We start from the raw sequence: 13,191 nt of genomic DNA on the forward strand, positions 1-13,191 counted from the left end.
ATTACACGCCAAAAGGCTTTTAAACTCTTCATTTCATCACAAGACTTTTAACATGTACATAGAAACTCATACCACATCTTACTCAATGTCGGTAAGATTTCCTGGTATTTTCCAACAGGCAAAGCCATTCTTTAGCAACAGTTAAAATTATATAAATAAACAAATAAAACAGATAAATGCAGATAAATCAGCGTCTGAGAGATGTGTGCTTTTATGGTGTGGCAGTAAAAATGCATTAAAATGATAAAGTGGCATGTCACACATGTCTGGGTATGGCAGTATAATTTAGAGTGAAAATCAATGTTGACTTTTTTAAAAACACTTTATTTACACCATTATGTGGAAATATTCACTTGTTCAATTTCAGAATAGGAACGTCCTTTAGGACATAATTTTGAGAGGAAAATATTCAAATATTATATTATTGATTTATTAGAATTTTTCAGCAATGGCCATATCATACAAAGGTTTTGTGTTCAGACAGGGAATAAGCATGGAGAACTGACACAGATTAATTATCGTACAGAATGTGCCAACTGTGATTTGCAATAAACCCATAACTTTGTAAAAGATGTGTTGATGAGTTGACAAGGTCTCACCTTTTAAAAGTGAATTTTCTATCCACAGATTGTTGATTATGCCACAGCAATGGCATATAAGTGACAGATTTACAATGACAACATGCACACATACACACACACACACACACACACACACACACACATACAACCACACACACACACACACATACAACCACATATATACACATACCACTACAGATTTAAAGCACATTAACAGCAATAGAAGAAGTGTTTCATTAATAATGATACAGCACGCTTACTGCTCATGCAGTGCTCATGCCATCTGTCACCGGGAAATATTGCAATTCCTACAGCTTGTCACACAGCAGTGTAGCATGTTGGTTTATTAAAAGAAATTTCTAGAATAAACGTCCCTTCGGAAATGGCCATTTTTCAAAAAACCCTTCTGTGTTCTCAGCTAATGAAACCAGGAGGATAAACGAGCAGAAAATACAAAGAATACTTCTGGTTAAAGAAGTATTTAGAGCATTGAATTCAGTAAAAGTAGAAATATCACATTAGACCTTTCTCACAGCAAGACATTTTGAATTGTCATTATAGGAAAAGCATGTGTTAGTAATAACATTATTGATGGCTATGTTCCATTTAAGCATCCCAGTGAGCAATAACAGTGTGAAGTTGGAAAATGAAATTCAGCCTGAATGAATTTAGTTATTTATGCCCGTGCTTACTATGGCATGTCAAAATGTCTTCAGTGAAAAATATTCCTAACTTTTACTTTTGAAAGTACAGGAGTATAATTTTAATTTTATTATACTTAAAGCCACCCTCCACTTAGAAATGTGTGAAATATATTTGCATATTCATAAATTATGGAATTTTTAATGAAGGAAAAGGCATAGATGTCATTTAAAGGATTACAAAATTAGTAATTATACTTTTTTTGTGGAAAAATACATATCAGATACATGCTATTGTTCCATGCAGAGTGTTTTTATATGTCCTAATACATGTCTGGAGGGGATCTTTAAAATTTAAAATGTGAATGTTTTCATTTTGCAGACATTTTTAATATAATTGGATTATTGCTAAATTCATTCAACGTATAGCAAAAGTTCCATGTAAGGTTTGCAAAGTAATTATCAACTATAGCTGTCAAATAAATGTAGTGGAGTAGTAGTACAATATTTCCCTTTGAAGTGTGGTGGAATAGAAGTATAAAGCAACATCAAGCTCCAATCATCACTATGAAGAAGCTTTTTCATTACTACATCACAAATGGTACGACTGATTCAAAACAGATCCACTTGGACTTCTTCCATAGGACTTACCTTATTCTGAGAAAGCGTCACGCAGCGAAGATGATTCCCTCGCTGCTGTGTGATCTCTTCCCTGATGGACACATACTGTAGGGTTTTTAATGGGAGTATAGTGTGTTTTTGAAGTCAGGTGTCCCCCTACACTGCCAAATGTGTTGGGACCTGTAGTACCATGTTCACCTACAGTATACAGCCAAATTATTTCCAGCTGTCACATCCTGGGAACGGTGTATTGTTAACAGGCCTGGCTACGACTGGCAACCTCTTCACACACTTGTACACAATGGCTAAACACTTTTTTTGATGTGAAGTTATAGAGCTCTCTGTGGCTAGAATGCATGATGCAAGTGAGAGAACTGTTACACAACAGGCAGGAAATGATATTGATGTCTGTCTTTTGTTGTTGTTTGATTAAAATTTGATGCTGTAATGTTTCAACTTATCCTGAGATCTGCGTAAAGTAGTAGTAGTATATCCTCTGTATTATATGTATTGGTTGAAATTTTCTTCCTCTCCTTTCAAAAAAAATCTCCATGAATTTCAATTATACACACAGTGATTGAATATTCAGAGCTGGAGCTGGTAGCTTCACTTGAAACACTTGATCGAGTGTTATCAATGTGCTTTACACCTCGTCTTTGTTTTACCACCATCCGTCCATGCACTCACTGAACTCACAAACACAAAAAGAGCAGCCGCACAGACAAGCGCACCCATACAGCTCCAAAAACCTCAAACAACTTAACCAGTATTTAACACATTCACTGTGCCAGCTGAATGAATGATTCAGACAAAAAGAAGACAAGAAACAGAGTAGATCATTCTTTACAATGAAATAAATCTGTGCCCTCTGAGGTATTTGATGATGTACTGCAATCAGAGAGGAAACATGAGAAACTACTGTTAAAAAAGAAGCAGCCATATGATTTCAATGTTGACATTTAGTGAACGTTTAATTTCATAAGCGGGGATTTTGAGTGAATATGAGATAAGAAGCATAAAAGCATCACAACCACTGAGGCCTATTTAACCAGATAAAAATGAACCCTCTTTCATCTTTCATTTTACTGCCACACTGATTGGATTTGAGGGAGTGGAAACTATCGCGCGGAAGAAACGACAGATATGTTTTATTTCTAAACTGTCTACTTTGAGGCTAGTCTTTTTAGACTGGCACTCGGGCTGGCACCAGAGCTCTCTCTACTGCCCAGAGTGCAGCAGCCGTCAGCTCTACAAACATGTAAAAGCAGCCAGTGTGACGGGGAGAGGCATGAGAACTGAATGCTGATCATCTCATACACAGTCAGGCCACGCACCAGCCACACTGACACATTTAATCACCTTGACTATTTACCAACTTTTTTTATCTCTGCGACCCACTACTTCAAACATGAATTACTTACAAAATGTTTTTTTTTCTCCTCATGGAGTACTTGAGTGCCTATACCCCCGCCCCCCCCTCCCCAAAAGAGAAAAAAACAAAGGTAAGGGCCAAGGCTTGTTTTGTTGAGCAGGATATATCTGACTGTGAGTGAGTTTGTGTGTACATAATATGTTGTCTTAGGGAAAGGTGTTAAAAGTCTGTAAGGTATTGCACTTAAGAAAATGCACTGTAACTGAAATATAAGCACTATTGAGACAGTCTTCTATAATTTGGTTTAAAAACATGGGTACTGCATGCATACAATGTGATCTTTAGGGTTGCATTGGCATTGAATAGAAATAAAAATCCATACACTGTCTTCTGTAATCACTTTGGTTTACATTATATCATTTGGAAATCACTCTTCCCAATTGTAAGTATAGTGTGGATATGTGACATGCAACCGTCAGCTCTTCTACAACTACATCTTTCAAATGGAATATGTTTTCTACCAGTTGGAACAAAGACAATGACTTCAATGGCATTCATCAATTTTGCAGTGAATGTCAAAAATTAAAAGCTATGCAAAAGTCTATGGCAGCTTCTTTTGATTATATATTTTTTCCCCTTTTCACCTCAGTCGACTGTCTTATTCAACACATGATAAATAACCAAGGCAAAAAGTTAAATGACAAAAATATACAAACAGCATTTAAAGATTTAAGACACCGAAGGGCACTCCAAGGCAGAGCTGCTGTGAGACTCACAGACTTGGCAGTTTTCATAAAGAAACAGCAGAGCACTTGGATCACACTGAAGCTGAGAAACAGATGCAGGAGACAGATTAATGGTGAGACAAAAAGAGAGAGAGACGTAGGACGTGCGAGACAGAGTCAGAGTAAGGGTTCGGACTGCTCTCTCTCTTGCCCTCTCGAGTTATGGGATCATAGCCTCACCAGCGGGCCACTTGGCTTGTGTAGTCCTCAGTAGTAGTGGGGAAGTCCCCGTCAGTCCCTTTCTCAAACCCGCCTCCCCCTCTCCCGCCTTTATTCCCTCCTCCTCTGTGTTTGGGCGGCCATGGCCTACCCTGCTCTCTTTGCTCCCGTAGCCAACGCCTTTCCTCACGCCTCTTCAAGCGCACTTCCTGGTGCTCCTTCTGGCGGGTGAACTGGAAACGCTGGAGGAAGAGGTCCTTCGCGTACTCGTACAACTGCACGTCCAAGTAGTTGAGCTCCTCGATGCGTCTGCGCACAGGCTCGCTCAGGTCCACGTTGGCGGCTCGCGTGCTGTTGATCTGCGTGAAAGCGGAGATGAAGCGCAGGCTGAACGTCCGCTCAAACAGGTACTGCGTTTTGCGCTGAAACTCAGTCAGGCCGTAGAAAGCCATGTTCTTTAAGTTGCTCATGGCGCTGCTCAAAAGGATGTGGTTGCGCTGGCTTTCGTTCATAGAGGACAGGTTGTAGCAGCCCACCAGGCTCAAGTCAGCCAGCATGCGGACCTGGCGGTTATTTGCTAGGTTGGATGGGCAGTTCATAAACTCTGTCAGGGTGACACCAGACCAGTCGTCCCCACTGTAGCAGGTGGGCAGCTCGTCTTGGGTGGGCGAGCGTCCATCACACATATGGAGGGCGGTCTTCCACGTGGCTCCTCGCTGGACATGCTTCCACTCACTCAGGTAGCGGGAGACTGGGTCACGCAGCATGGTGATGTAGTAGAAGTTCCTGCAGCCAAAACAAACACATTTAGAGAGCTGTGAGCACATCATCATCACAGAGGGCTGCCCTGCATTTTGCTGACAGATGGTGACTTTTGCCTGTGAAGGAAACATCAAGGTTGAATAACTAACTGGCCAATTGAAAGTCTTACTAATGAGATTATTATAGAGTTGTCAATAAATCGCCCTTGAATATTGAACCTTTGCATCAGAGTAATGATACTTCGAGCTCAAAGTATTTCCACAGCTTTCTCCCACCTGCCGACAAAGAGAATAATTGGGAATCAAGGCGTAATGGAAATTCTCTGGACAACCAAAAAGTAAGAAAAACTGACCCAGCTAAATCCCAAACATGCCAATGTTACAAAATAATGAAATTTTAGTTTATGTGCGTCATATCTGTTATACTTTTAACTTGGAATTGTTTTGTACATCTAGCAAGTGTGAACCTTGGGCTGCAAACCGCCTGCTTTCCCTGTGGTTCCATTATTGTTATTGCTGTGCTTCTCCATGTCTGTCTGTCCTCTCTCTCCTACCATCTTTCTCTCTCAACCCAACCAGCCAAGGCAAATGGTTGCCCACTAGAGCCTGATTCTGCTTGAGGTTTCTTTCCATTAAAGGACAGTTTTTCATTGCCGCTGCAGCCAAGGGCTTGTTCAAGGGAGGTTGTTGGGTCTTTGTAAATTAAAGAGTACAGTCTAGACGTGCTATATGTGAAAAGTGCCCTAAGATAACATTGTTGTGACTTGGTGCTATATACTGTAAATAAAGATGATTTGACTTGACTTGGTATATGCTTCATTTGTCACGCAATCACAGCTGGGCATTTTATATTAGAAAGCACATTGAGATGGCACTTTGGTGGTTAAGAATTGGAAAATGAGGACTATTTTTTTAATACACTCTACTACCTCTCTCTCCCAGAGAGTGAATATGTCTTCGATCATTGCTAAAGGACAGTCACTGAACATGGAAGATTAATGAGGAAGCTTAACTATGATTTATTCATTTTCAACAGTGTCAATAATAAGACACTGAAATAGAGGAGTCTAACAAAGCTCTCCGGATGAGGAAGCAAAGCAGTCTCTAAACTGAACTTGAATCATTTACTTATCACTTACTTATTAAAAACATCATACATAACTGCACAAGCACATGAAATACAAGTCATGTCTGATTGTGCAGTTGATATTTGCTTTAAAGTGACAGACCACACACAGGAAGCTGCCCTTCCTGACCTTCAAGGTTTAATCCAGCCAAGGTGATATACTCTGCTGAACTGCAGGCATGTCAGAGTGCATTACGATGGAAAACAAAGATTGGACAGGTGTTGGCCAGGTAAACATCTCCTAAGGTGATGTCCTGTGATTACTATGTGAATATTTAATGATGCCCCCCCCCCCCCCCCCAGAGTAATGTCTGGACAGACAAAGTGGAGTGCAGTGCTGGGATTTCACACAAAGCTGCTCTCTGCTTCAATACTTCAACACAACAAACATCAGCACACAGGCTCACTCAGGAATGGAAATGAAAGGGCTTTACAGACTGTCTTTAGTGCTTAAACTTGCTTATCCTTGAGGGTTGGATGCAAGGCAGACAATATAAAAAGTATTCTGAAATTGTGCACATATTTTCTGCAGCTTTCATTCTGGCTGTTTTGAAGGCAGTATATGCTGTTTGTTCTCTTTCTTGTATTGTCTTTTCAATACAACTTTCATGTTTGTCTGGTCCTGTTAAATCAGCTCTGAGTGTAGCACTGACATTATATGGGCGTCATCAGACTGTGAGTCAGCTACACAACAGGCAGCTTTAGAGCTGAAATAATTGGTCAATCAATTAATCACCAACTATTCTGCTAATCCACTCATCATTTTAGTCAATTTTCAAGCAAAAATTTCAAACAACTGCTTTTTTGATGTGCAAAAGTGACACAATGATGTGAAGATTGAACAAGTAGTTTTGAGAATTTCAATTCTGATCTGAGAAATGTACCAAAGAGACTGAGAAAAACTGTAATATGAGGATGTGCTGTATTGGTCTGTTTCATATGTTGTAAATTGAATAAAGTGTCTTTCAGTGTGACAATGTCACCTAGGGATATGAGAAACAACAATTGGCCATTTTTATGACATTTTATTGGCTAAATGACTGATCAATCAATCAATCAATCAATTAATCGAAAAAACAAATCAGGTGATCCAGGTGATTTGGGAGGCTTTTTAATTACATAATTGACAGTTCAGAGATGATAGGCAATGAAATGAGAAAGATGGGGAATGTCATGTAACGAAAGAAAAATCATTAAGACAATCAATTTCACATGAAATCAAGTAGACATGAATAAAGGAATCTGTTTTAGTTCACATAATGGCTGCCATGTCTGGTGATTACAGGCTGTCATCAAACATATTTCCTCCCTGCAGAAATCATGCTGTGTTGATTTAAAGTGTGGCATAAATGACATAAAAGAGTGAAGCTACTCTCATACCAATCATTTGTAAATTAAGAAATGTGATTTCTGGAAAAGTACGTGACACGTAGGAAATGGACCCTGGGAAATGGAGTGGGAAATGGACATTTCCTTTCAATTTTGGTAAACTGGGTTCATTTCCACACAGGTGAGCTGCAGCAGACTACTGTGCATGCAAGTTTCATTTGATCAACCCATTTTCCCAACCTCAATCAAACTTCTTCGAGTCGCCTGGCTTTAGGTTAAGAGATCGTCCTTTTACTCTCAATACACTTTATTAAAAATACAACATCTCAGTGAAAATGAGTTTTACCTGATCAGATAAAACTCATTTTACCTAATGAAGGTCTAAGGACTAAAATATTATTCCTTTAATTAAGTTAATTGCAAGTGAAAGGACAGATGTGGGAATTATCTTCTCTTGCCTATGGACATTTCCTCCTATGCACCTGTCTATAAGAAACTGAGGGTGTGCACAAGCTTTTACAGTAAAGATCAGGCGTGACTTTAAAATGTAACAATGGTTTAGTACAGTGATTTAATACCACATAGGTCTGGTTGTACATATGCATGGTATACATTTCTGGAAGATTTTGCATTTTTCGAGAAGAGTACACATTGAAAGGCTGGAAATAGGTTGGCTGTATTCAAGGGCACACATAGCAACAGTATTAACATAACAAAGCACAAGATTGCCAAAAATATGTCTTGTGTGTTGTGCGAATGTCACCTCTGACAAAGTTCCCCTTATGAGTCAGGCAAGGAGCTCTGATAAGAGCCCTGGTGGCAGCAGCTGCATCCTGGCACTTGCTCCTGGAGTTGGATGGCTGCAGATACATGCTCATTAGACTGTCTCTGGGATATAAACACATGCAGCAAGTGTTGTTTGAGAGTACTCGACAGCCCAAAGGTCAGTTGTGTGCACCATCAGTGTCAAAATACATCAGAATCAACGGGTCTGCAGAGCTGTCTAAGGGGACGGAGGCTTTCCCTGAGTGATACAGATGGCTGCCAAGGGGGGAGGGGCAAGCTAACAGGCTTCTCTTACCTCTGGCCTGTGTGATCATGAATATTACCCTAAAGGAAATTTTACACTCACTATCAAAAGTGGCTGTGAATAGTTTAGACTGTGATACTGTTCATATAAAAGAACAGGTCAAGGAAGCTGCTTTAATGTTATGATGTTAATAATGTGCTGTCTTTTATCGCAACACTAGCATCCTTTTGCCAACATTTCCCAACCTATTTTTTAGTGTTGAAGTCAGGATCCAAGCTGAACTTTAGTTAATCATGGATCAATAATGGATAGGAGGCATACTGCAACTCATCCCACCCCAGAACACTCATCTCTAAAGCAGCCTGACTTCACTGGAGCACAAACTAAATAGGGGCTATTAAAAGGAGATGGAAGAGGAATTCAAAGTACGGACAAAAATGGAAACTAAAGCAAGGAATGATGAACGGAGCAGAGGAGAGAGCTGGTGCTGACTGAATGAGCCCGGGTGTAGTTTAAATATACCAAGTGAATTACAGGTATATTTATACAGCCCAATATCACAAAAGAGACAAAAAAAGTGGAAGAAACCTCAGGAAGAGCAACAGGGGCGGGATCCCTCTTTCAGGACAGACAGACATGTAATGGTGTCATGTGTAAAGGATAGACCACAATACAATAAGGAAAATTGGGATGACCTAAATAGTTATATGGAAAAAGTACAGAAGGCATTAAAAGCCCTGTGCAACTGATACCTTTGAAAAATGTCTTGAGACAATGGCTGAGATAGAGCCATCATATTCATGTAAGCCGACTTATTGGAGACATGCATACCCTTAGCAAAATGTTAAAGGCTTACTTTAGACATAAAACTAACACCATGTCTGCAAAGGCATTTGAGCATTGTTTAGTGTTTATCATGTTACCTTGGCTAATTAGCATTAGCTAAGCTGGTCAGTATTGGGCACATTCAAGTTTTGACCTACTGATGGCATTAGATAAAAAGTTACCTAAATTAATAATATAATGTAATTAATACATTCTGAGGCCCTTTACAAACTCCATTGCCCATTTGTGAGACAAAGGGTCGTGCTTACTTCAGACATGTCTGTAATAACAGCAGGACTAAGAGGACTGAACAGTCAGATGTTTTTAGACAGCAGAGTTTACAGTTAAAGAACTGGAAAACTGAATTTGAGGACAAGGACCCTCATTCTTGAGGCAGAAAATGTGATCGCTGTTAGTGGAACAGTTTCTATACCAACTGTGATAATCTTTGTGGCAAAGGAACACATCATCCAGTGCAACAGTGTGGGTCACTGTGAGGTCTATGACAGCCGAATAGGATATATCAGGCTTTGGAGACACACACACAATACTTGCAAGTAGGGTCCATTCATTGTTGGTTTGGCTCTGCATATGAGATGTGTTTACAATAAGAACAATATGGATAATTGCCAGCCTCGTCTTTTGCAATTATTTCAACTTTAAAAAGTGAGTAAGGAAGTGGAGCCAATTTAGCCCAGAATATGGAAAGTAAAGACCTGGAACAGCAGAAAGAACGATGAAAGAAATGGTGAATGCACTGAGTTACAGAAACTAGTGGAACAGAGGCTAGACCAGATGTACACCTCATTTTATTCTCAGCCAATGTCAGTGCAACAGACAACTAGTTTTTAATTGCCCATAATTAGCCCATAATAACATGATTTCAGCCCACTGCTTCTCCCTGATTGCAGGTTGCTAAAAGGGCCATTGTACTTCCAGTCTCAGCACATGATGTTTGGAAGTGGATGAACTGAATTCACTCCAGATATTCATGTGTGGGAGTTAAATGTTGTTGAAGGTGCTTAAGGGTGGGCTCGACAATGGGGAAAAGTAAAACAATATATCTGAGCTGGGCAGAGAGTTGTTCAGAGCAAAGGCTGACACAGTGAGCAGTCAATAAGTAAAGACAGACTCTGTCCCTGTACAACAGTGGAACTGACTGATGTTGAGATGCAGTGTGGCAGGCACAGTGTGTGTGCCTACGTGTGTGTGTGGAGTTGCTGTTTGAAGCAGCCGCTTTTGAATTGTGTGATACCTCTACCTGTTTACTGTTGGCTGACTCCTCTTATTTATCACAATGCAACAGCCTTGATCCCTCTCCATCTCTGCAGTCCAGGAACATTATGAAAAACATTTTTTAGCCATCCTTTTACCATCCTTCTCTGGGCATATGTTGCTTTATTCACATTCTTAAGAGAAACAGTTATAACTGTGGATGACATTTAACATCAAACCCAAGTTGACACATTATCACCATAATTTGGATCATACCCAAAAGGATTTTCATGTGCATCTATTGAAACTTGCTAAATGCTTGTTTTTGTCTTTCTTCCTTTAACTTTGATGAAACACAGCACTTTCAACTTCTAAAAGTAAGTAGCGCAGTGGAGCCAGCACTTTACCTAAAATACTTATCCTTTATTTTATGATTATGTACAGTTATAACAGAGAAAGCAAAGAGTTTAAGAAGGGCATTAAGATGATTGCATCTTGCACCAATAAGAAAGTGTCAGTGTACTGCATTGAATGGCTTTTTAATTATCTTCTGTTGTTGTAGTCTAACTTTGATTTGGTTTATTTTATGGTTTTTATTTGTTGTGCTTACTGCTTCTCACTGCTTCCTCTAATGAAACATATGCACTATTTTTATGGCCATTTGTAGACAAGAAATATGGGAGAGAGAGAAATGGCATGCAACAAAGGCTCCCACCCAGATAAAACTAGGGATTTTGGAATTACGTGAATTGTTTGTGATTTGGGTTATTTCAAATAATTCCTGTGTGTGCTTGTCTCACTGGTTTGAGAGAGGGCAGAGTTTGTGATGACAGTGTGGTTGATTTGTGTTAGCCTGGTTGCAGAAGACCTTTGAATCTGCATCTCTGATTTATATAGTGGATCTGTGCTAACTGTCAATTGTTTACAGTGTCTCTATGCTAAAGGCATAAAATGACCCTAAAACTAGCTGGTACTTCATTACCTCATTACAAATAGTGGCAGACAAATGGCAATAAACGTGGATTAATGCATCTGTAAATTGTCGTAAATCAGCTTACAAAGAACACTAAATTGACATATTTGTTTGATCAATGTTAAAAACATGAACTAAGAGGCAAATATACCAAAACACTGAGATAAATGTTTCTAGGAGCAGTGAAGAGTACAGTATACTGTACCATGACAACAGGGTATTCGCGTAATTTTGCACCTCACTTGACTCCTGCCCTTTTCTCTATTCTGCTTCTCCTGCATGTCCTACACACATTAGTGTTCCCCCAGGATCCATAACCTTTTCTTAAAGGTTGTCACATTAATCACGCTCTTGAGTTCATTCGTCAATCTCTCTCTATATCTCCTGTGTTTATCTCTCACTGTGCTGTGCGTCGTCTCTCCTCGCTGCCCTCCACTTGAGGCACTGCATATAAACAACCATCATTCTCCCTGTTCACTCTTTGTTTTATGGCCTTCTCAAAGAGACTTGTCATTCAGGTAAATCATGGCAATGATAAAAGCTGATGAGCTAGGAAGGCAACACAGTGACAGTCGGATTATATCTCAGCAAACAATTTCAGGCTGGTAAAGGTTTGTTTTGTAAGAACTGAAATCAATGAGTGGAACATAGAAAGTATTGCTTCTTAAGAGGGTTTTAAAAACCATGGAGACCATGGACCAAGGAGTGTATCATAGAACAGGGTAACTGAGTGCACACACAGTTTATATAATGCTGCACATTCCTTCATGCTTGCTGGTCAGATACACACACCCAAGCTCGAGCAGGTAGAACCATGTTGTGGTGTCCCACAGCCCTCAGACATGATCTGAGCAGTGCACCTGATCAGAGATCGTGTCAAGTCATAGTAGTCAACAGCAGGTCAGAATGAGGATATGGGGATGCCTGTGGCACAGCCCTCAGCTGAACAACTCCAGCTGTCAGTGAGCTGGTCTCAGTATTCCCTCTTAACCAATAAACAGTTGTAGGGTTGCAACCCAAACACTACAAAAGTAGACAGGTACATGGATGGAAACTATGAGGACTCCTCACTAAATATGTACCAAGTTATTGTAGCAACTTATGGGCTGTATACACTTGACATCAAGCAGAGATTTTGAGCACAAAAGAAGGTGTGAAGGACAAGCTGTTCTTAAAAACAGATGGAATCATGTAGAAGAAATCACAGCAGCATAGCACCTAACTGGAATTTATTTAAGAGAAAGCTGAGAACGCTGCTAAGGTGCTTTTTGCTCTGGTAGCAGTGTGCTCCTGTGCAATGATGGGCGACATACTGGGTGAGGAACTGTAAATATACTCTCAAGCTCCTAGGCTCAACCAGCAAGTGTGAATGTTCAAGCAATAAGCAGGCTGTGAGACATCTTTACACATTCCTCCCAAACTGTGGTTCTCATATTTTAAATCCAATTTTGAAATTAGGTCAAATTGCTTAAATACAATGCACTATAAAACATTTCAAGCTGGTTCAACTAAGAAATGTAAGTTTTGCCAGCTGCCTTCAAGAATTTGAGAAATTTGAGAGATTGAACATATATTTAAAAAATTAGAATCTTGCCTTCTGATCTTGTTAAAGGGTTTGGGGGTATTTCATAGAACCTTCATAGTGGTTGGTATTATCCTCATCATAATAAAAAGAAACAACCATTGCTTATCTTGACATCTAGTAAAGACACAAAAAAGGAGTATCTATGAGGGTTTTGCTGTGATTCTGGCAAGTCTTTTAATATGTTAATC

General features: G+C 39.7%; 1 protein-coding gene across 2 annotated transcripts in view; it reads right to left on the reverse strand.

Moving 5' to 3' along the window:
- Nucleotides 1-3,554: 3,554 nt before the first annotated feature.
- The window catches only part of hs6st3b (heparan sulfate 6-O-sulfotransferase 3b), a 56,961-nt gene continuing 47,324 nt past the window's right edge, over nt 3,555-13,191 (reverse strand). The window contains exons 2-3 of one of the 2 annotated variants that reach the window (XM_053328535.1): nt 5,388-5,393; nt 3,555-4,945 (exon numbers count right to left, since the gene is read on the reverse strand). In XM_053328535.1, coding sequence (XP_053184510.1) covers nt 4,177-4,945; nt 5,388-5,393 — 775 coding nt within the window. In that variant the 3' untranslated portion in view covers nt 3,555-4,176. The remainder of the gene's footprint in view (nt 4,946-5,387; nt 5,394-13,191) is intronic. The other variant, XM_053328533.1, reaches the window with a different exon arrangement.

Source organism: Scomber japonicus, chromosome 11 (genome assembly GCF_027409825.1).
Source record: "Scomber japonicus isolate fScoJap1 chromosome 11, fScoJap1.pri, whole genome shotgun sequence".
NCBI classification, from domain to species: domain Eukaryota; kingdom Metazoa; phylum Chordata; class Actinopteri; order Scombriformes; family Scombridae; genus Scomber; species Scomber japonicus.